Source organism: Serinus canaria, chromosome Z (genome assembly GCF_022539315.1).
Source record: "Serinus canaria isolate serCan28SL12 chromosome Z, serCan2020, whole genome shotgun sequence".
Taxonomy (NCBI): domain Eukaryota; kingdom Metazoa; phylum Chordata; class Aves; order Passeriformes; family Fringillidae; genus Serinus; species Serinus canaria.
Genome location: NC_066343.1, coordinates 74513381 through 74538426, shown reverse-complemented (window position 1 = coordinate 74538426; position 25046 = coordinate 74513381). Strand labels below are relative to the sequence as shown.

Genomic DNA, 25046 nt, shown 5'->3' with positions numbered 1-25046 from the left:
TCTCTTGGACATCATGACCTTGTTCTCCCTGGTGGAAGAGTCAGATTAATCACTGGTGTTTTGGCCATATCCCTCTTTTCCTAAATATTGAGGAAAGGTGTAATAGCAGATGGCAGCCATAGAAGGATGGGGTGGTAGAAAATTAAAAACAAGAACTACACTAAAATTTAAGAATGGAAATCTGATGAATTTTAGTTTCTTTAACATATGATGATAAATGTACAGCTGTTCAAGGTTTTTAAAATAGTTTCTTTGCATGTTACCTCTCTGGTTAACCCATGTGAAAAACTTCATGGTCAGCATCATTCATTTTGATAAGAACTGTGGGTGAAAAATGTGGTGATAAAGGGTTACTAATGTAACATGAAATTTTTGCTAAGAAGGTTATAATTATAGTTCTTTTTATTATAAACTCTCTCAAGCTGCTTGACACTGAGTGGCATTAGTCCCCTTGCCTATGACATGGCAGTAATTGTCCTGCAATTGTCCTAATAAAGGAGCACTGGTTTGTTACATAATCTGACGGTATATTTACATTTGAAGAAAAATAATAATTGGATGGCTTGAAATTTTGTAGGGCTGAGAGTACTTGAAATTCTTTCAACGGGTTATACTTTAGTATTTTGCATTCAAACAGCTTACAAGTTTTTATAATTTACACCTTGAATCTTGACAACTAGAAAACTGGAAACTAAACTTAATTTTTCTGTTTTCTTTAAAATGCGTGTTGCATTTAATTTTTGATTTAGGCATTAATTAAAAGAGGAAATAAGAATTTACCTTTTTTTAAGTAAAACTTACTATTTTTTAAACCTGTGTAACCCGAAGCTTTGACCTGTTAAATGGATAATTTGATTAAATGCCTAGTCTCTGTCATGAAATTTCAAGAAATACTTAAAAAAATGAACTGCTAGGCAGGCATTTGGGGTGAATCTCTGTGATTGGGAGAGGCTGCTTCTTATCCCCTTGGAATGAATGTATCAGGAATCCAGATGTGATAAACATAGAGGTTTTATCCTTTCCTCTGACTTTGTACTCCAATAATGCTGAGTCTGCAGCATCTCTGTTTCAGTTTTACTACTTTTCTTAGTTTTTTCCAGTTCTGTAGTACACTCCTATGAGCAGTGGCAAGAGTTAATGGACTTGCTGGAGAGGGATGAGGGGAGTCCTTTAATTCTCCTCTGATGCTTTTTCTCCTCTAATCAGTATTTGGGCATGTAGCTGGTCATCTGGTTTCGCCAACGCTGCTGTAATTAGGAACAGGAATTTCAAATGCAGTAGTTTAGTATTGGAGTTAATTCTTTTTAGTGCTGTAAGTGTGAAAATGACTCTGAATTTGAGGCCCAATCATCAAAGTTTAAGCAATGTAATAATGACAGTTTTTTCAAGCAGCCTCTGGGGACATTACAGTGGCTTTATACATTATGCCTTACTACTGGAGCGGTATGTACAATGTACAATTGTGGAATCAGAGAATGGTTTGACTAGAAGGACCTTAAAGCCCATCCAGTGCCACCTCCTGCCATGGACAGGGACACCTTCCACTGAGCTAGGTTTCTCCAAGCCCTGTCCATCCCGGCCTTGGACACTTCCAGGGATAGGGGAGCCACAGCCGCTCTTGGAAACCTGTGCCAGGGCCTCCCCGCCCTCACAGGGAAGGATTTTGTTCCAATATCTAATCCAAACCTACACTCTAAAATAGCCTTGTTTATTAAAATATGCCCAAACCTGCTATTTGTTGTTTTTTTCTCTGCAGCTGGCCTCTGGACAGTGTTCACGCTGGGTGGGGTGGGCAGCAAGGCATCGGCACAGCTGGAGCAGTGCTCCCCTCTGGCCAGCCAGAGCCTGCTGCTGCTGCTGGTCCTGGCCAACCTGACTGACACTCCAGACTCCCCAAACCCCTACAGACAAGCCATCATGTCCTTCAAGAACACACAAGGTTTGTATCTGTTCTTACTTCTGAGCCTGAACTGATGAAGTGGAGTTTTAAGATGCTGTGATTGCTTAGAGGTTCTCTTTCCAAGATTTGTTGTCCTTCCAGCACACCCATAGAAGAGCAGTTTTTTTTCTGGGAGTTTTGAGGTGGAGTTCCTCCTCAGCTGCTGGAACTTAGTGGTGGTGGCAGAGGGAGGATACTTTATTCTTCTGACTTGAGAAATACTAGTTTACTAGTATTTCTAGTCCAGTTTACTTCCTGCACTAGAAGTTTTTGAAGGTGTCTGTTGACCTTGATGATTCTGTGACTCTATAATTTCATAAAATATACGTACAACTAACCTATAAGTAGATTGGTTATCCAAGAGTCTGCAGGAGTCCCCTAAAAATTTGTAGCACTTTTTGTCCTGGAGTCATAGTCCTTAGAGAGAAGGTAAATAATTAAATTGCTAGCTGGGTTTGCTGACTGTATTCTTGTATTTCAAATGTAAGAAAAATTGTTTAACATAAACACTTCCACGAGTTTTGTGCGTATGAGAAGTTTTCAGAGTTGCTTTGGTGCTTGTCTGGGTTTTGAGAAGGTAGGTTCCAGTCTGTGTGTCAGGTAACTGCAGATGGCATGTGGCACTGACTCACAGAGGGTCTTGTCTGGGACATGGAAATGCCCCAACTCAGCTTGGGGCTGCATACTGAGCTATCTAGATAGCTCAGTATGCAGCCCGTGCGTTTCCGAGAAGCACAGAATCATTTAGGTTGGAAATGTTCTCCAAGTCCAAGCATTCCCCAGCATTGCCAAGGCCACCACTACCCCTTGTCCCCATGTGCCATATCCACACGGCTTTTAAATCCCTGCAGGGATGGGGACTCCACCATTTTCCCTGTGTACTTTATCCATCCTTAAATCTCTGAATCTGAGCCATGTGGTTTTACCTTTCATTGGCTTTGTGCAGGTTGGCATTGTGCACAGGGCTCAGGAGCTGTGTGACAACCTGTGAAGCCACAGTAATATCCTGAGTTATGCACTTTCTTTTGGGGAGTTTTTGTATTCCTTTATCCATTAAGTTTTAACCAGGTTGAGCTCTAAATTAATTCACCATTACCTAGGAAAATTTATTGGGTTGTGAAGGTGGAGGATTGTTCTCATAAGAAGAATTCTGAGTCCTAACATGCTTCTTTGATTTATTGGATACCATTTACAGGTGGTTGAGATCAAATTGTTGATAAAGTTCTTGTTTTGTTCTGTCTTTAAACTGCAAGCTTTCTTTAATGTTGCATTTTGGTTGACTTTGTTTCATGCCACCAGTAGCCAGTAATGTGTTTCGTTAAAGCACACTATACATATATCATTATAAAATTTTGAAATAACTTATTTTGTGTCAAATGTGCATGAAAAGCTATATTTTCTCTACATGTGTGCGTTGATAGAATGACTTATTGTTTCCCAGAAACTTGTTCCCACTAGCAATACTCATAATTGAGCTTAAATTTGATTTCTGTGAACATTCTAAGGGGTTTGTAAGAGGAAAGTAATGTGGAAAAAAAGAGGCTGGTTTGCAGTCATAATATATACTATAAAAGGAAAATTGGCATTTTTTAAAAAAAATAATTTCTATAATTTAATTGGGACAAAACTAGAAGAATGCAGGATAGGGGTTTTTTTTGTACTTAGTTTAGAATAGTTTAATTTTTCTGTTGATCAGCTTAATGTTCTGCAGAATAATACAGGATATGCTGGTGTTGCTGGTAAGTTTCCTTAATTCCGTTTAGATTTTTATTTTACTGGACTTTTCAGTGACTTTTAATAAAAGTGATAGTGAAATGCTATAAATGCCAGTGGCACAGCTTAAACATTCACAGAAACGAAGCTGCAAAGCCAAGGGGAGCTTCTCAGCTAATGACCTGTGGCACCAAGGACTGAATTGTTCTGGTCTTGCTGTCTCCATCCAGGTTTTTCTTCCTGAAGGGAAATTCCTGCCCAAAGCAGGAAGGTCCCAAACCTGCTGGTCCATAGTCAAGGTCAGTAGCTGAGGAAGGCCAGGTTGGAGTCTCTCCTGCACCCACGGGTGTGTGGTTCTGGGACAGGCAGGGTTTCCATTGCCCCAGGGCTGCATCTCTGTGTGGTTCCCAGCTCCTGCAGGCAGGAGTTCTGTTTGCTCCAGGGCCTCCTGCTGCCTCCAGCTCAATGGCTGGAGCAGTCCCTCCTTATCCTGGCCAAGAGGAATGGTGGCTCCCTGGCATGCTGTCTGCTGGGCCCCACAAAGCCACTGGCAGCCAGGGCTCCTGCAGGGCTCCTGCAGCAATTCCAAGCACTTTTTCCATCCATACTGGGTGGAAACGTTGTTCAGAATACATGACAACTGCCATGCTCTTCTGTGTTGAAAGCTACTTAGCAAACTTCAATAAGAATATGGTCCTAAAATCATAGAACCACAGTGTGGTTTGAGTTGGTCGGGACCTTAAAGATCACCCAGTTTCAACTCTCTTGCCTTGGGCAGGGGCACCTTCCACTATCCCAGGTTTCTCCAAGCCCTGTCCAGCTGGCCTTGGACACTGCCAGGGATCCAGGGACAGCCACAGCTTCTCTGGGAAACCTGTGCCAGGGCCTGCCCACCCTCCCAGGGGAGAATTTCTTCCTTCTTTCTTCTGATCTCTCATCTAAATGTCTTCTCTTTCAGTTTAAAACCCTTCCCCCTCGTCCTATGTTTATTTGCCCATATAAAAATTGTCTCATTCTCCATCTTCAAAAGCCCCCTGTAAGTACTAGCTTTTTCTGTTTCCACGGGGAATTTACAGACCTTAGGGATCTGTGCAGATGGATGTTTTTGTTGAGGCTGGTAAAGGTTCTGTGAACAGAAATCTGTTTTGTTTTCACTTCCATCCCTGGCACAGAGTGTGTTGTGATTATGAACAAACTGCTGTTACTTTGAGGGATGTCAGACAATGTGATGTGATGTTTTACATCACTTAACTCACCAGACTCTCCACCACACATCTCCAAAGTCCTGACACCTTTGTTTCACTGAGATATCGCAGTAATCTTGACTTATGCACATCCACCCTTTATACCAAGAGAGGGATGGATGACAGAGACTCTGCCTTAATGCCAGAGAACTAAACCTGTAAGTTTGATGTGCAGGGTTTGGAAGTTAATCATTGGTATATTGTTTCCAGAGAAGACCTTGTGTCTACCTCCCTTCCAGCAGCTCCTGGGATCATATTCCTTCTTGGCAGTGGAAGTGATATGGAGGGACGAAATTGTTTTATGAAAAAAGGTGAATGTTTTGTGCAGGTACTGGGGTCTTACTGAAGCTCATATGAGAGGACAACCTCAGCTTTTTGGCACAACTGAAGCTTTATGAGACTCTATTATAGTTTATGACCATTGGTAATAAGAGTGACGGGTGATTTTTGTTTCCTCCTTTCTGTGGTGTTTTAAATATTTCCTCCAGAGATTTTATAAAATTAACAAATAACTGAATGATAAAGGTATTTGTTAAAGACTTTATTTTATTTCTTTATTTCAGATAACACTGCTTTTTCGTCATCAAATCCACATGCTTTCCAGATTAACTTTAACAGTTTATACACAGCTTTATGTGATCAGCAGAAATCTGATCAAGCCACTCTTCTCTTATACATGCTTCTGCATCAGAACAGCAACGTGCGCACCTACGTGTTGGCACGGACAGACATAGAGAATCTGGTGAGTCTTGCTCTGCCTCCTTTATTCTCCTCATGAGGGATTGACCCTGCAAGCCTGGGTGTCACCAGCTGTCAGGGGCCACTGTTCTGCAGTGAGAGCAATAGGTTCTGGGTCACTCATTTGCCAGGTCTAGGTCACTTACACATTTTTGTTGCATCATCTCAGGAGTGTGCTCCTGAACACGTCACTGCAGTCAAGGGTGGTACTGCTAAAGCTGCAAAACCATCTTGGATTCCCTCTTTCTCTGTGCCACTATCATGACCCAGGTCAAACCTGCCCACTTCTGATCACTGTGTAGAGGAACTGGTAGCAGATATCATTCCCTTCATTATTTTATTTATCTCTTTTGGATATTCAGGCCAAAAAGTTGCACAAGCTGTCTCTGTGCTTTCAGGAGTAATGGTTAACAAAACGAGCTGCAAGTGGACTAACATGCCAAATGTCTTACAGGGTTGACCTAAGACTGAAACTCCCAAGGAGCAGCTTACAAATTTTATAGAAATACAACTGTAGTGCCTTTTTAGCTGCTTAAATAGGATTGTGGTTAATGGCCAATATAACAGACACCTGGTATGGTTTTGTAGGTTATAAATTAGCTTATGTTCCCCACTTTAGTAATGTCACAAACCACTTTAACAAATCTTACTTATTAAAAAGCATTCCTTTAATAAGATAATGGCTGTCTAGGGGAATTGGTTACAGAATAGAGGACCCTTTCCATTTTAATATTTGAAATCTTGCCAGGTAATTAGATCCCTTGCCTGTTTGATGGCAGATATGGAGTGAGTTTGGTTTCAGTCCAAGTCCTAGCAGATGTATTGCTAAAATCGGAGTTGATAGACGCCACTGTTGGCAAACTGGGGTGAGATGGTTGATGCTGAATTGATTCAAGACTGAACTTCTATGTCCACGGCAGATTATGTAGGCAAGGGCTGAGTCATTTTGCATGAATTCTGTGAACAAATGGCCACATATAATTTTTGGGGGTGCTAGTGTGTGATATGACAAGTTAACAGCTGCTAACCATAACAATTTGCTGTATCTTTAGGCTCACAGCATAGAATCCTAGTATGATTTGGGTTGGAAGGGACCTTAAAGCCCATCTTGTACCAACCTCTTGCATGTGCAGGGATGCCTTCCACTATCCCAGGTTGCTCTAGACAAGTGTGTGCATTGTTTTATAATTGTGGTGTCTGATACACTGTAAAGCTTCCAGGAAAACAGTGTGGTGCATGTGTCAAAACAAGTCAAGATCCAGGTACTCAGATACTCTGCAGTGCAGGATATTTTCATATATTACCACCTAAAAAAAAAAAGTCAGAAAATCCCAGAAATTATCGGCAACTTTAAACACTTCTTGGGAAAAGCTTAAAAAATTCAGAAAAGCATCACTGAAAAGTCAACATGTAAGTATGTTTTTGTGGGTATTTTGATTTTTTTTTTCCATACCAACATTTGAAACTGCTCTTAATTTGCTCTTCATGCTGCTTCTTTGTGATCTCTACTGACAAGTTACTGACATCTTTGTCCAATCCTCTTGTTTTTATTGGGCCAGTAGATAACAATAAGGAGCAACCAACTGAGAAGAGCTGTTTTAATTGCTCAGTAAGACAGGCTGAGCCAGACCCAAAAAGAATTGGGAGGGCTAGTGGACGAAGAAATCATGACCTCCTAACTACAGTCCTCTGGTGAAAAAGACTTGATAATGACATAAGGGGATTTGAGTACTGGAGCTGGCTTCCCTGTATGTCATAAGTGGTGCTGATACTGTGTACTATTCTGGTGTTGTACTTCCAGACTGTACTTCCAATAGTCTGTAACTATTTTTAGTTACAGACTATTGGGGTCCCTGTTGAGAAACATGGAAGTTTTTTTATTTTTGCTTTAAACTTAACATAAGCACTTTGAGAGGCCTAGGAAGGTAACTCTGGCTGGTCAGAGAAGAGCTTGGGAAGCTTTGGGATGTGTATATGCCTTCATAAAGGGGAATCCTTGAAAAAACAGGAATCTCTGCTTGAAGAGAGGGATGGTAGGAATTAAAGCCTGGAGGTTGATTCCCACCATCCGGAGATATTGGAGAAAAACAGTAAGGTCATTAATCCAGAGTCAAAATGATCTTTGAATGAAGATGGAGGACTTTTTGGAGTCATGTGGTGTAAATCAGTGGCCTCTTTGTGCAGAGGCAGTTGGATGAATGGGGTGTAAGCTATATAGGTGCTGTGCGAGAGGTCACATCCACAGGCAGCTCAGAGCTCATCCTAAACTTCAGGAGGTTTTGCAGGTTCTTCCTGTTTCACTACACTCAGTGCATCCCATATGTTGTGTTTTCCCCTGTTTTAATTTGTCTCTCTTTCTGTGCCCAGGAAACATCACCAGAAGGTGCTCTGTAACGTTTCATAAGGATTTTTTGAAATGTGTCTCTGCTCTTTTTCAACTTTAGCATAACTTGTAAATTAGAAGTTTGGTTTTCTTAGCTGGTATAACACATACTGTCTCCCTTCCTCGTTTGTATGATTCTCCCTCTGCCAGTTCCAGCTAAATACCTTCACCTTCTGTTGGACTTCATGTTTTATTGTTAATAAAGAACCTTTTTTTGCTTTTAATATAGTTCTTGGTAAAATGATTAGGATCTTTGTGTGTCCTTCTTTACTTCATTTTTTAAAATAACTGATTAAATATCTGATGTTAGAGAAGTTTACATCTAGTATTGCGCTGTCCTTTTCAAAGTGCTTGCACGGGTCCTCCAGAAAGTGGTGGGTCAGATGAAATAGAGGGCAGTTGGCACATTTTTTGATAAGCATAGTATTCTGTGGATGGGAGTCTCTCAAGCCTTCTTCTGTTTGAAAGAGCAATTAGCGCCAGTATTGCAAGTAAATATACCAGTTAGTTAGATTTCTGTGTCTAAGAAATGAGCAATTGGATGTGTTTTCTTTGGCTGCTGAGTTGAGATTTTGTTGCTGCTCAACATGATTGGAATGAAATAACATACATGATGATGTATTTATATCAGCTGATGCTACAGAAATATTTTTTCCTGTAGTATAAATTTGTCTTAAGCAGGTTGCTGCTTGTATTTTGTTGAGTACTAAAGACAATCTATTTTTATACTTTACTGGGGAAACCAACCTTGGACACCTGCAATTTTCAGTGTCTGTTTTACCTGCCACTTGTTTTGGGGATTAAAAGTAGCTTTTAAATGATGGCTGTTTCTTCTAGCCAGTTAAAAGCTGCTCCTGAGGGAGGAGTGTTAGTAGCGGTACCATAGGGGTAGTGTGATGGCTGTGAGAAAAGGGTCAGCAATACAAAAGAAGTGGTGGCTCTCTTCTCAATATAGGGCTGGATAAAACCATTGCGTAAGAAGATAGGTATAAAAGTTTGATGCATGTATGCAGCACAGAAGTATAGAAATATATTTTGGTTGCAGGTCTAGAGAAATTTTAATATAATTAAAATATTAACTGAAAGGATTCTTCTCTTTTGGAGCAATCTGTCTCTTCCAGAATCTTCCTGGACTCCTTCCAGGCATCTCTCAGGCTTCTTTGAATTCTTCTAGAGACCTGAGACCCAGGTTTCAGCCCCAGACTTCTTCAAGGAAACTACCTAAAAGTCTTCCTCTTTTGAAGAAAACCGTCTCCTCCAGGTTCCACCTAATACTTCTCTCCCCCAGAGTATTTCAAATTTTACATTTTCATATGATTAGAACTTTAATTGAATCTTTATTATAACTTTTTTATAGAAGTGGTGGCTTGTTAACTAGTTTTTGTTGTAAGGACAGTAGTGCTTGTCCTAAAGATGTGTGTACACCTCAGCAATCAGTGTAAAAAGGAAGAAGTGTTGTAAGGAGGAAGGATTATGGAAAGTGTATGAATTGGTTCTGGTTCCATCCAGAAATGGCACAAAGAGAGCCTTAGGTTGCCATATGCCTCCCTGAGTTTTGTCCAGTGTGTAGATGGCGCAGAGCCTGAAAGAGAAGTGGAAAGGAAACCTGTCCAAAGGAGTGGAGGTTTTGGAAGCAGAGAGGTTTTTTTGTGGCAGGAGAACTGATTGCCATGATCTGGAGTGCCAGACTACTCTTCAGTAGCAAGTGTGGAGCTTTAGTAACAGCACTTTCACATATTGGCTTGTAGGGGTATGGCTGCAATGTCTCAGTATCATGTATTTTTAAATGTAGTTTGCAGCCACACACTTGTAGGGCTTGGAGCACTTGAAAATGAATGGACTTTTTCAGTTACAATTAGTATTAATATGTGGAGACAGAGGAGATATTTTGGGCTCTTCTGAAGGAGTATGTTTTGCCAGAGTGGCTTGTATGGTTTGACACGACAAGACTGAGTCACAATTATCTTTAAAGGTCCCTTCCAACCCAAACCATCCTGTGCTTCCATCTGGGATCTGTCTGGAAGACTAAGAAGTTGTTCCAATGGTTACCTTCAGCAAGGCTTTTGTTGTTCTCCCTGCAAAGTTGTAAATGCAATTCTTCATTAGTTTCATGTTGCTTGCTTCCAGCTCTGTCCCAGCTTATGTAGTAACTCTTGGACTTGGAAATGACAGAGCTTTTACAGTGCAAGGCTACATACAGTGTTAGAGATAGAAACAGTTTGAGTGGTGGACCAACGCAGTGATGTTTGTCTCTCTCCCCATCCAACGAAAAGGGCAATTTTTTTTGGTCTATATGCTAATTAGAAGTTCTAGGGAAAACCTGGTCTTTACTCAAGACTGATATTTAGAAAACACAAAGATGGTACTCTAGTTTCCACTGGAGAGAGAGGTTTCTGAAGGGTCCTTTGAAATGGCAAGGGAAGGATGTTTGCAACATGTAATTTCAAAAAATATTTTATTTTTATATTGATTTAATATTAATAAAAATGTTACTGTAAGCATATTCTCCCTCTGCTTCTGTTATCATCTTGTCTTGACCCTGACCAAAGCCTGTGTCAAAAGGTTTTGTGGGCTGCAGCATTCAGATCAATCTCATTTCATTGTAATAAAAACTGGTTTAGTATGTCCCAACTGCTTTGAGGATGGTTGACTGTAAGAGAACATTTTGGTAACTTCAGAGGCTTATGAAGCACATGGTGTCCTGGCTGCTCACCAGAATAGGTTTCACATGATTCATCCAGCTGCTTTGGCCTGTTTTGAAAAACAGCAAATTTTTAGGTGTCTAGAAGCTTCTTGGAACTGAGGGCTTTCTCCAGTTCCTTTTTCCAGGGCTTTTTTGTGATTTCGGCCTATTTCTGCAGCCCAGGGAAGCCACGTTGTACTGAGCCAGTAGAAAGCTAATTTTCATTTGGTAGAGAGACAATGTTTGCATCTGGATTAACTTTAGACTAGCATTCAGGTATGCTTGCTGTTGCAATGAAATCTCATTTTCATTATTATTGCAAGGCTTTGGCTTAAGCTGTTCATCCTGGTGGAAATGTTGCAAGACCTTGGGCTGAACTCTAATCATAATGATCAGTCAGTTCTCTTTGGCTGCATATTATCTAAAATTGGAAAAACAGGCCTCTTCTAGTCTTAACCAAACCCAAACTGGTTTTTTTTTCCTGGTATTATCTTCACACACCAAAATGGGATTGAACTTTGATGTCTCAAAATGCCTCTGTTCACCTCAGCTTTGATGTGCTTGGCTAGGTTTGAGGAGGAAAGGCTTTTCAGAGCAGGCTTGTGGTAGCACAGATGGGTAGACACAACTGTTTTCCTGCTTGGACTGGTGAAAATATTGTTTAACAATTCTCTTCTCCCTGTAGTGTAGAGAGGAGGACTGAAGCATTTGGAGGTTATGGTAACTGCAGTGGCTGGGAATCTCATTCATTAGGGATTGAAATTCCATTTCTGACCACAAGAAAACACTTGTTTAGGCTCTCTTGTGTGACAAAATGAAGCAGATGGAAGGTGTTTGGACCCTGTATGTCACTGCTCAGGGGTGGTTGTTTCAAGAGGGAGGAATTGGTATGAATTGTCAAGGGCAGGGCAATACATGGGACCTTTAGAGCCTCCTCTGTTTAGTGGCTGAGGTATTTAAAGACTGAACTGATACACCTATTTTTCCTTCCCTACAGGTTCTGCCAATTCTTGAAATCCTCTATCACGTTGAAGAAAGGAATTCACACCATGTGTACATGGCCCTTATAATTTTGCTGATCCTCACGGAGGATGATGGCTTCAACCGATCCATTCATGAAGTGGTGAGTTGCTGTTTTGGTAAATAATCCTTTGGCTCTAAAAATAATCTAAGTATTTACTTAGAAGAAGATAAATTGGCAAATCTGTTCCCTCAGCAGAGGCTGTATGAGCTCATCCAAATTTGATGACATGTACGTCTTTCTTTTGTAAGGAGAAGGAACCTAAAGGCTGCTTTCAAAACTTTTCCCAAGTGAAATGAACAAACACACTCCCTCTTGTAGAGAAACTGCTGCAAATATCTCTTTTTCTGTCTTTTTTGGTGTTCCCTGTTACAAATTAGCCTAGTAATAGCTGGGCAGGCTGCCTCAAAGGTGCTGAATGTTTGCCATGGAAGTGGAGGGCCTAGAAGAGAGGAAAAAAAACAGGAAATATTTTTTATTTTTTATTTCTCATGAAAAACTTTGCTTAGCTAGTGTGATGCAGCCTTTAGCTGGAGTTGTATTTTCCATACTAAATGTTACTTCCTTACTTGGCACTTCTTTTTCTGTCTGTCTGTTAGATTAATTTCTGTTTTATGTTGTCCATATAACATGATCCAAATTTTTTTACTAGCTTTGATGGACTTTGACCATCTGTGCAGGAGAATACCTTGGACAATTATGTCCCAGTTTCCCAGCTTCTAAAGTTTTGATACTGAATGAGATATTTGCACTGATTTAATTTAATTTTTTGACTGGGACACAGAAATTCTCTTTTGGGGAAATTATTATCTTTGTGAATTTCTATCTTTGTGAAATTGTTGAAATGCAAAATGCTGAAAGCAAGTTCCAAGGTTTTTAAACAGAACTCTCTCCCAGGTGAATTTCTTGATTTACAGTATTTTTTCTCTGAAATTTCATATTATTTAGTATAGCTTTGAGTGTAGAAATCAGGAAGAGATTATTTAAATGCAGTTTCCTGGGAATACCTTTTTGGAAGCAGCTTTTAGGAGCACCTATAGTGCAGATGACTGAAATATTTTCTTGAAGCTTTTTCCTGCCTGCAACTTCGTGCCTTGAACCTGTGCGTGTGCACAAGAGGTGTACATGTGTGATGTGTATTTTTAGGCTCCATGTCACGGAGCCATTTATCCTCTCATAAACTGGGCTTGTTGGGAGTTGGAGTTCAGCAGTCAAGGCATCATTCCTGCCTCAGTCTCTTCCCCTATCACTCTTTGTTCATTTTAGAGGCTTTACACAATAAATAAATTCAGTAAGTCTTTCAATAAATTTCTTACTGGATGAGTAAAAGTGGAAGATTTCCCTAAAATTCCTTAATGAGGATCCAGCTATGGAATGAAAACATAAATCAAGTTTTTTTGTCCAGTTTATCCTGCCTTTCAGCTAACCTTGCCAGCAGAGTTGTAGTGTTCATTGCAATGTGGATATTGGTTTACTACTCATATCTTAATAAAAACACAAACCCCACCTTGTTCTTTTTACCCTGTACTGATTTTTTTTCAGTTATGCCTTCGCTTCTGCCATTTTCTTCACAGTTTTTTTAATTTTACTTCAGATGTTCAGTAACTGCTGCTTTTCCTCTGTGGTTGTGTTTTCCTGCTCTGTAGTGCCTGGTTCCATTTGTTAGTGCTGTGAGTCCGGAGTTTTGCTGGATTTGGTTCTTAGGTGGATAATGAGAGGTGGCTGTGAGGTGCTGCAGGCCTGTCTGTGTGAGCTTCTCCTACACATTCCTACAGATCCCAAGGAGGGAAATAAGTGTACGGGGGAAAAAAGTTTCAAAGTCGTACTTATAAATCCATTGCCCTCACCCATGTCTTTGACTTAATTAAATTGATATTTTCAGGTATGAATGAGCAAGTTACTGTTCAAAAACTCCAGTATTAAGTATGAAATTAGTCTTATACTTGCTTAGGTATTGACTTCACATCTCCTAAAGCCTAAGAGGGTATTATAGGTCTGCAAAATGGTAGGAGTCAGACAATCTGTGTAGGATTTTCTGTAAAACGTAAGCATCTAGCATCAATTTCATCAAAGTCATGTATGCAAGTACATACCAGATTTTAGCAGTTACAGCAAATTTTTTTACTCCCTCCATCACCTGGGTAAAAGGTGAAGAACAAAAGATATGCTGTATTTTAGATCAACCTGTTTTTCTTTCTGATGTGTATCCTGTGTACTGTTCTTGTAAGAACCATGACTGTACAGATCATTTAAGGGCTGTTTTCCTTTGTGGCATTAAACCCACATTTATTTATTGATTTTTACAATGAATTTTAGTGAGCAAAGTTTTATAAATCTGTTGATTATACCAACTGGTAAGGAGCTCAGGAAACCATAGAAACTCTTTTTGACTGTGGTAGGATGCTGAAGCATTTTTTATTTAAAATTATTGTGGTTTTAACTACCTGGAAAATATGATCCAAATCACAGGTCCTGTCCCTGCCATTGATTTAATGCAGTTGGGGCACTGTAACCACATAGAACTCAATTTCTTTCACTAATAATAACAATAATTATAATAGCAGAGTAAACAAGTAAATGTGAGAATTCCTCAGAGAGACAAGCATTGGTGATCTTTTGTCTCTGATTTATGAAATTCTAAATATAATTACATTAGACATCAAAATAACATCATGAGGTATTTTATGTAGTAGTAACCTTATTGTGCTACTGTAGCACTTTATGCTGTAGTAAATGGCAGTATACTGTAAATCATGATTTAACCGTGTTTATTTTTAGTGTGTTAAAAAATATCTCATGAGTAAAGTTGTGGGAAACTGAGAATCTCACTGCTTGGTATATGTAGAACTGAGCTCCTGCTCTTTGCATCTTTGCAGTTCGTGCTCCCTAAGTTGGAACTATCCAAGAGCCTGGTATTCAAAAAAACCAAAAAAACAATCAAAACATTTTAATTTATTTTAAAATTATTCTTGCAAGACTGCCCCGGGAGTAAGCTTTTTCTTTTTTTACCTTTTCAACTGTTAACTTGCAAACCAATGAGATTGGTCAGTGGGGGCACTGGTTCCAGATAAAGGATTTTGAAATTTAAGATATTTTCATGCTTCATGCCTCTAAAACCCAGAATGGATGGTGGTGGTTGCTGCTGTTGTTTTTGAAATAGCCATTTCAGCTCAGGTTGCTTTCCCCAGTGTAGAGGAGAGTTAACAGGTTCTGGTATGTAACTTTTTAACTGTGAATTTATATATATTTGTTTAAGAGTAGTGTACTATTTCGAGGAATAATTATTGCAGTAACTGTCCTTTTTCCCTGGTTGGTGTTTTCAGAGTTTCAGGGAAGGTTTCACTGAAGGTTTCTGGGGTGAGACTGGAGCATTAACATGTCTTTATCCATGCTTTCAGCTGTCATGTGTTACTTAATGAACCCTGGTGACTTCATGTTTTGCATTGGGAATCTGAAATTTGGCAGGTGGCCTTTGTGCCAGGGCTCTGCTGCTGATAATATGGCTAAATGTGACCAAATTATCAGTCTCCAGGCACGGGGAGCAGTCTGTTTCCATCTGCACAGCAGGGACGCAGCCGGAGGTGGCCTGACGTCTGTGGAAACTGAATATTCTCATCTTGCTGCTCTCAGAGCCATCTGGGCTGTGTGCATCCTCCCGTGCCCAAGGATCACGTTATCAGCTGAGATAGGCAGGGACAAGCTGCAGCTTGTGCAAGTGCAGCTCCCGGGGTACAGGACTGTGCTCCCAGGGATGTTTTTGCTGCTGCTTGGCAGGGGTTGAAACCACTTAGAACCCTTTGGCTTGAGAAAGCCCTGCAAGGCCATTGAGTCCAAGCATTCCCCCACCACTGCCATGGCCACCAATAACTCAAGTCCTCCACATGTTGAGTAAAATGTGTAAGAATGGGAGCCCTGATGTAACAGCAGTTGGGAGAAATTTGAAACAGGCTGGGATTGGCTGTGCATGGAACATGAAGATGGTGCAGTAGGGGAGAGGGACAAGAATTAAACAAGAAGTAGGTAAGATTTTGGGATGCTGAGAAGAAAGATGAATAAAGAGGTAGGATAGGAACAGTGACAAAAAGCTAAGGAAGGTGAAGTCTGTCTTCTTTTTGATGAGAGACTGGGATGGGCAGAGTAGGACACAGGAGAGTAGTTTCACCCTGACAGAAGGCAGGGACAGATGGGATATTGGGATATCTTCCCTGTGAAGGTGGTGAGGCCCTGGCTCTGGTTGACCAGAGCAGCTGTGGCTGCCCCTGGATCCATGGAAGTGTCTAAGGCCAGGTTGCAAAGGGCTTGGAGCAGCCTGGGATAGTGGAAGGTGGGTTGAGCTGTGACACAAGTCCCTTCTTACACAAATCATTCCATGGTTCTGTGATGATAAGGTGTGGGTGGGGGGAGTGGAAGCAGGTAAAAGAAAGAGCTGAGAAGGAATGGGGTCTGGAAGGGTGAGGAGGTGGGAATAAGCTACAGGGAGGGAAAACAGAAAGGGTGATGGCTTCTATGTACAACAGAGATCCATGGTGGATGAGAAGGATGTGTCTGGAGAGGTTGGAGGGCCCAAGGTACTACTTGAGACTACTTAACTTGTCCCAGTCCCATTCCTCTTGACCCACTGGGACACCCTGTGGGAGAGAGCACATGATGGACTCTGCTCTCAGTTCCAGCACAGAGTGAATCATGAACTTCCACTTTGGTTGGTGAAGTGCAGGGATGTGCCCCACAAAATAGCAACAAAGAGGGTGGGCGGAAACACAGAGATTGTTTTATTTGTGGGAGGAAGTTGCTTTGCTATTTCACTCATAAATCAGAGATTAGAAAAATTAACTTATTAGAAATTTAATCATTAAGTTGATGGTTTTTTTGCCAGAATAAGTGTATTTTGTCTAAGAGGGGGGGAAAAAACCAAACCCAAACTCTTGGGTATCATTTCAGAACACAATTGAGTGAAATTGTTTCTTCAATAATCATCAGGAAATACATCCCTTTATGTAACTATTGGTTTCAATTTACATTGTGTGTCATGTCAAAACAAATAGTATTTTATACTACCCATTTTCATCACTGTATTTTATAAAAGGTCTTACATTTTCAATAAGCATTTAAAAGTCAGGAAATTAAATGTGCAACCACAACTTATCCCTGCTATATTTATGTATTACTGAGAGTAACCATTATTTAATGATCATGTACTGTATTCTTCATATAACAATATGTTTTTATTCTGTAAGGTTTCAGTGCTGAGCTTCAGATATTTGAGCTTGAGATATTTGCTTGAGATATTTGTCGAATGAGTTAATTTATTTCTTTATATAAAATCTTCCCTTGAGAACAGATATATTCACATAGTCATAAATAAGCTGTTATTAAGAAATTATAATTAAGGCAACAAGGATGGATGTCTACACTTAAGTTAGCATTTTGCATTTGTGAAGTAACCCATGAACTTGCTGTATCTTACCATATGTTTATGCTTAACAGCCTTGGGATGATCAAGTTCTCCACTAGCAGATTATCTTCTTGCAGTGAAGTTCGTACGTGTGATTCATTAATTACTTACACTAACAGCTTTTAAAATTTTCAGTTGCCTTTTTTTGTGAAAATATGTGGATTTTGCTTTGTCTTTCAGGCATTTCCTGTTAATCATCAATGTTGTTCATCCCAACTAGTTGTCCTTGTTTACTGAAACCCTGTGGATGACTTGTTTTCATTTATACCATCATCACTTTGTCTTAAAATAGTATTAGTAACTTGCTATAACCAGAAATTATATTGGTTTCCGCATCCACTCATCGCCTGCTATTTGTGGAAACCTTTCTTGCAGTGATTTCATGTTTCCTATTTGTTCCTCAGCCTTGACCATTCTCCCCTTAAATACCTCTCAAGTCTTTCCATCTGACCCTTATTCTGATTTTTTGATCCTTTTAGCAAAAGGTGTTTACTACACCTCAGCCTGTACCTGGGGATGTTTTGTCACCCTTGCCATAAAATAGTGTTTTCCCCATCTATAGGTTACAGTCTGGCTTCATTTTAACTTCTTTGTGGGAAATAGAAAGGTGCTGACAAAGAGCCAGGTGCTGGGCAGCATGTGATTGTGGAGATGCTTTTAAAAAATGATTTTTTAAATTTATTTCAAGGATCTGAATTTTATTTCATCTCTTCATATATAATAAAATATTATTTTTATATCTCAAACTTTAAGCTTACCAATAAATATGAATCATAATAAGGATGCTATTTCAAATGACTCTTGTACTGTGAAAGAGCTTCCAGAGGTGCAGACTCACAGAATGGTTTGGGTTGGAAGAGACCTTAAAGTTCATCTTGGGGTTCCAACCCCTGCCATGGGCAGGGACACTTGGACACTGCCAGGGATGCAGGGACAGCCACAGCTGCTCTGGACACCCTGGGCCAGGGCCTGCCCACCCTCCCAGCCAGCAATTCCTCATTCCCAAGATCCCATCTGTGCCTGCCCTCTGGCCCTGGAAAGCCATTCCCTGCCTGCTGTCTCTCCAGTCCCTCTGCAGCTCTCCTGCAGTCTCTCTTCTCTCTCTGAAGTTACACAGGGCAATAGCTTTGTGTGCAGTAGTCCTTGTTAAACATATTTATGTTTTGACTGATAAGAACCCTGAATTTATAGAGGATCTTTTCCATGTTTTTAGGACAGTTCCTGTTAAGTCATTTTTACCAGTCCTTCAAGGCAGGGTGTTGGGTACATGTGTTTCCTCCATGTAGGTTGGCTGGCTACAAGAAAAGAGTGGATTGATTCTCCTTCTGCAATAAACATGGAAATGGTGATTAACTTCATCCACCCTGATAGTGGAGGGCAGTGAAAGACACGAAGCTCTTACTCTAGCTGATGACTTTCTCTTAGTATTAGGGGAAGAGACTTCATACTTTTCAAGGGAAAGCCTTCAGTGTGAAACCAACACACTGTTGATCTGCTTTTGACCTTTGGTGTGTGTGCTCTTGCCCATGAGTCAGAGCTCCTGTGTGCTGCCTCTTGCCCAGCCAGTGATGAGGGAAAATAGCAAGGCTTTGGCAGAATTATTCAGGTGTCTTGGGTGTAAATGAAGACTTCATGAAGTGTCAAGGGTAAAGATGAGCATATAAGTGTGGTGGCACAGGGCATAGAAATTAGCAAAGTGCCAAATGTAATCATCTTTCTACACTTGCTGTGTTTCCATATGACTTAAAGTTGATGAGATCTGCTAGGTGATAATGCTGCAGACGTCTGACTTTTTTTTTTTTTTTTTTTTTGTTAATTTTGTTCTAATTATGCTTTGGAGTACAAAAATTAAGTAACATTTGAGACTGGGAACTGATTTTCATGTCTTAAGGAATTTGAGACTCCAGACAGTTTCCTATGATCTTATTCAGACCTAGGTGCTGAAGAGTCTTTTTCTTTTAATTTTTTTTCTTTTTGCAGATACTGAAAAACATTACTTGGTATGCTGAACGTGTCCTAACAGAGATCTCACTTGGGAGTCTTCTGATACTGGTTGTGATAAGAACCATCCAGTACAACATGACACGGACAAGGGTAAGAGTTGTGTTGAGCACTTGTGAATTCCTAACCTCAGCAGCAGCTTGAATTCAATTTCAAACAGAGGGTGGGATTTTATTAATTCTATTGCAACCAGTTGCATCTGGTTTCGCAGGAAGGAAGAAAATAGATCAGCTGTTCTAACTAAGTGTTTGTGAACTTGAAACACAATTTCTGTGTTGTCTTCCAATTCATTGAGTATGGTTCTCTAAAGACCTTCATTCAGGCATCAAGCCCATCTTCAGTTGAGAAGAAAGAGTTCCTTAGTTTCATGAGAAAAGTGATTCCTTATAGGCTATTTACCTCTCTGAATGACTTAAAAATCGGATTTTCAGGTCTATTTATTGTTAGTTTTTAAGGAAGTGTGACAGAGACTAGGCCACAAGATCTCTTAGAGCTCTGGAAAAGCAAAACTGCTTTATCTTCTGAGCCTTATAGCCTAGATTGATTTTGTGCATTTTTCAATGCACAATAGGTCTTTTTACCTTTTTGCAAACACAAACATATTATCATACACTTCTGAATATTTTCACCAATTAAATTAGGCACAGAATTCTTTACATTAAACATTAGCCAAAACATTAAATCTGTTTTAAACTGCAAAAACTAAGGATGTTACTTTATGATAAAAAGAATTAGAAGGAATGAGAACAAATTTGGCATATATTCGTAGTATTTAGAATCTGTTACGTTATGGAAATGAATATTTTAGACTTGAACAGCAAAATTAATCACCTTTGGATTGGATAAGTGGACAAGTTTCATTCTATGAGAACCCTTGACTTTGAAAGGGCCATCAGATAAATGCTTATCTGGCCAAATGGTTTCAGGGATGCTGAAATGGGGAGCAGTGCTCTGAAGTAAGTTATGGTTGTAGTTGTGGGATATATGGAATGGTGTGAAAGAGTCGAGAGGGAGATGAGTTATGAAGTAGGAAGTTTTAGCATAAGACTACAAAAGGCAGAGAGCGAAAGGTAGAGAGGAGGAATATGTCTTTGAGTATATGTTACAGCTGTGGTGCAACTGTAAATGAGCATTGAAAGACAAATACAAACATATCTATACATACATGTATGTACACACTCTGAAATTTTTATGGAATCACTCTTTTGTAAGCCTTATTTTTAAGTACACAGGTTTGAATATCACCGAGTATATATGCTTTGCCTTTCTTCCTGTGCCTTAAAAACAACATATATTACTCAGTCTTTTGAATTACTCCTGCCAGAAGTGTCAGTGCGTATCCAACCAACAGTTTGATGTGTTGGGTTTTTTTTATCTTTCCTCTTCTTTCTGACAGGACAAATACCTCCACACAAATTGTCTGGCAGCCTTAGCAAATATGTCGGCACAGTTCCGCTCGCTTCATCAGTATGCTGCTCAGAGGATCATCAGGTAAATATAAAGACTCTGCTGGAAAATCATCTCTACTGAAACTCAAGTAGAGAAGCTTGAATTTTGTATGCCCTCCTAGTACAGAAAAATTAATTTTATATGCCTTAGTAGATACCAATGAACTAAACAGCAGAAATGATAACTGAGTGACTAAGTAATCCCAGAATAAATCTTACTTGCTCTATATTTGAACCTGCTCTGAATGGACAGTAAAAATACTTGTTTCTCTGTCTGAGAAACTTCTGCCTTTTGATCCTTTAACAGAACAGCTCAATACCTGCCTTCAAAACAGAAGGTTTTCAGGGGTTTGTTTGAATTGCAAATTCAGTCATATATTCAGTTATTATAAAAATGCACTGAGTGGTGGTTCTAAAGTGCTACACAGCATGAATTCTCTACTTATTTCTTCCTGCGTATTTAGCAAAAGGTCTGTTTTTAAAATCAGACATAATTAAATGGTCATTTTGTGACAATACCCTTCAAATGTGGGCAATAAAGTCTAAATCTATGCTTTCCAAATGATTAAGTTTATTATCCTGTATAGTAGTCAATAGTCAGTATCTGCTCTGGTTATAAAACAAGGCCAGAACTTTGAAGAAGCAGATATTGAAGTTGGTCCTTCCTATTGTGTTTCTGTGCTGCAGAGCACATTGTAAAGGCAGGTAATGCTGCGCCAGGCATCCTTCTCATCTTGGCAGCCAGCCCTGCTCCACGCTCCAAGGGAAACTAGGAAGGTCCTTTTTAATGTGGTCTGGAATAAATTGTTACAGGGCTTGTCAGGTACAGACTGTGTGCCAAAAATAATAATTGTGTACCTGTACACTTTGTCAAGGACTGGGTTAACATGACATACAGCTTGTTCTTAAGGATTTAATTCTCTCCGAGACACTTCTCCTTTGAAAATGGTTGGTGGTATAAGTAGGACAGGTTACCGATGAATACATTGTGTTGTTGCCTTTCACCTGCCTTACACTTGCCCTCTTTTCATACCCTTGGCAGAAGTAAAGAGGGTTCAGATTTTGAAATTAAGCTGTGTTCTCCTTACTTGCCACAGACATTGTCCTAAATATTTGCTGTGCTTATTTCTCAAATCATAGACTTGAGGTCTGAGTTTTCCAAGCCTTTGAAATATTCTGAAATCAGAGATCCTGGTGTAGTGTGAGATACAATTTTCTGACTGTCAAAAACTTCGTCTGGTTCTTACTGTGATACTTCATTTGCCACTTCTGAGCTTGTTCCTAGAATCCTGGGTTCTGATTTTGTTCTGTTTTATTCTGTGACTGTTTCTGCAGCCCAAAGTGATGTGTTCTAGCTATATTAGGGGCAGGAAGCAGTTACTTGCTAGTCTTGAGACCCAGGAATTTCTCTTTCACTCATTTTATGCAGCTTTTTATCAGGATCCTCTAATGTTGGCAGCCTTATTCATAATGTCTCTCAGCTAAATAGTTACAACATAACTTTAACACTGCTGCTTGATTTTTAGCTGTGGTATTGTTATTGGAGGCGGACGGACTTGTTCTGCTGCTTGACACTGACAAGCGCAGAAAGAAGGCAAAGGGGTGAATGGCAGAAAACAGGAAAAGGAGGTTCTGTCAGAGTGGAAGATCATTGAGTCCAGCTGTTGTAGTCCCCATCCCTGGAGGTGTTTAAAAGCCATGAGGCACTTGGGGACATGTGTCACTGATGGCCTTGGGCAGTGCTGATGGAATGGTTGGAATCAATGGTCTTCAAGAGCTTTTCCAATCTAAATGGTTCTATAGTTCTATTCTACGATTTTATAAATTAGTCTGAGATCTCAGTGCATTTGGAGAATTGTATGTTAGTTATGTTAGTCTGATAGGTCAGCAGAGAGAAAGATGCTAGCTATCCCAGCCATTCGGTGCTGGCAGAATTGGAGCTGTATTGTTCTGCCTGGAAGTAATGTAAGGGTTGGTAGAGAAAATGGTCATACTCATCAACTGAAGAAGCAAAACAAAGGTAATAAGATCTCTGTTATGTATATTATGATATTCTTAAATAGTCCAAAGGCATTCCATGCTTTTGCTTTTAAGCTTCTGTCTTATTGCAGCCAGGCACTCCATATTATTATAAGTGGAAATTGTAATGAAAGAAGTGACTTTAGATTTGAAACAGAACCAGTTAAAACAAGAGGAGTATTAGGGAAAGAGGATCTTGTTCTGGAGTTAGAAAACTGTACGTAAGGAAAAATGACCACCAAGACTGGAATTTAATTTGTCGCTGTGATCATGATTGCTTGTAAATCAAAAGACACGACTTTAAAAATGTATTAAAATCTGTTGTAAAGTGTCCTGTGGGACTAGGACATAGGCAGGCTGGAAGGAAGAGCCAGTTGCAGGAGCAACCTGTCTCCTGTTAGACTTTACTGCATTTTCTTCTCAGAACTTTACAGCCCTGGGTTCCTTGGCAGGTTTAATCACGATGGAGGTGATGCAGGTTTAATAATATTTTAACCTGATTTTCTCTCAAAATACACTAAATTTGATATGAAGTTTCAGTTACCAAGAAAAGCAGTACAAATACATGTATTTCTTAAGGGGCTGGTATTTAAGTCATATATGGTTCTTCCTTTTTCAACTTTAGGAAGTCTGTTATCCACAATTACTAAATTTTGCCAGCAGTGATGGATCCATCTTTGTTCCATGATGCCAAAGCAGAATATATGTATGTTTATGCTTCTATTCTGCTTCACCATCAGAGTACAAGCATCTTAATCAGAAAGCATTTTCTGTGAAGGAAAAACAGAATAGTACTTTATAGTACATGAAGTATTTCAGGGTATAGGTTTCTAAATTAAGTAGCTCTGAAACACTTAAAATCTGCTTAGCCATACAACTGAATAGACAGTCATAATTTAAACCTCACCAGATGCTCTAATGACTCCTTCCTTAATGTGAGAATTAATTCCATTTCCATGCAGGCTTTTTCCTAATCCTATTCTGAGCAGAGACAGCCAATTGTTTTAAATTCTGAAGACTATTTTCTGTGAAAGAATGAGCTGGGAATATTCAATGTAGTGCACTTAAGAGCTCAGTAAAATAAAACTCCATAATGTTGGGTAATTTGTATCACGTTCCAGCAAAGCATGAAAATTGTGTGATTTGTGTAAATCCATCACAAGCAGCTGCTGAAGTTAAAAATAGAAGTTATAGATGTTTCCTAGTAAGATCCAGGGTTCGCTTAGTGTTGGAGGTCCTCTGTTGTAGATTGCCCTGACTTTGAAATCCTTGCCTTCTCTGATCCCTGGGCCATTCACTGAAGAGCTGGACTCAATGATCCTTATGGGTCTCTTCTAGCTCAGAATATTCTGAGATTCTGTAGGCACTGCTACCATGGGTTTGTGTTTTAATTACTCAGAGCTTTTTATCAGCAGATTGCTGAGGGTGGTACTGCACTGCACTGTGCAGTGCTGTTGTTTGTAGTATCTTAAAATTATATTTAAATGTACCTGCATAGTAGTGCGAGTATTCGGTTTGTCACTGCACACTGCAGGTCAGTTGGCATTAATTCCTTTAACCTATTTGGCAACAGCTTTTGTTCATGATATCTGTTTTTTCTGCAGCTTGCCTGACTGCTGTAGTATATGTAACACTTGGAGGGTCTTCCTCAGATCCCTTCCTTAGCTGTGTTCTGGCATCTCCTCTCCATGTCATTCTAATAAAATTAGTGACAAGAAGAGGGCTGATCACTTCAGGCAATTGCTTCTCCTGTAGCTTCATGGTTTGGAAAGTTTGCTGTTTCCTAAGCAGGCATATGCCACTAGAGGTTGCCATGCACCTCACTAATTAGATATAGACTTTTAACATCAAGTGACTTCATGGGGCTAGAAACACCGTCCAGTTTTCCTTTTTTTCTACATAACCACCACAGCTGCTTATGTGCAGGGCTGTGTGAGACCCTAAGAAATCTGTTGGTTGCACTTGTGTTGATTTCTTTGGTAGTCACAGAGGTTTCAGTGAGATTCAGGGAATGACATGAGGAATGAAGCTTGTGTAAATTCTCCTGATGCTGGTATGAGTCAAATGGTATTAGAGAAGAATGTGTGCTTTAAAGGGGTACAGATCAGAGACCTGTGTAACTTGTGCATGCTGTGGGATGCAGTAGGTTGTACTTTGAGTGTCATCAGAGCCCTGCTGTACCTGCTTGGAGAGCAAAGTTGGAGGCCTATGTACCAGTAGTAAACATTGTTTATTTATTTTTTTAAATAAGTTGTGAGTTGTGTCCTTAAACATCAGTGCTTGTAAAGCCTGACTGCATTGCTGTAGTTCATCACATCTGAAAGGAGTCTGAAGCCCTGAATTCCCTTTTTACTCTTCAGTAAAAAAAGGGCCTCATCTTTTTGTAGGGTTGGTTATGTTTCTTA

General features: G+C 39.8%; 1 protein-coding gene across 5 annotated transcripts in view; it reads left to right on the top strand.

The window, feature by feature from the left end:
- Positions 1 to 25046, top strand: part of DYM (dymeclin) — a 176105-nt gene that overhangs the window by 75717 nt on the left and 75342 nt on the right. For all 5 annotated transcript variants that reach the window (XM_050986711.1, XM_050986710.1, XM_050986708.1 and 2 more), the window contains 5 exons: positions 1757 to 1939; positions 5460 to 5638; positions 11698 to 11823; positions 19154 to 19267; positions 20571 to 20665. In XM_050986711.1, the coding sequence (XP_050842668.1) occupies positions 1757 to 1939; positions 5460 to 5638; positions 11698 to 11823; positions 19154 to 19267; positions 20571 to 20665 (697 nt within the window). The remainder of the gene's footprint in view (positions 1 to 1756; positions 1940 to 5459; positions 5639 to 11697; positions 11824 to 19153; positions 19268 to 20570; positions 20666 to 25046) is intronic.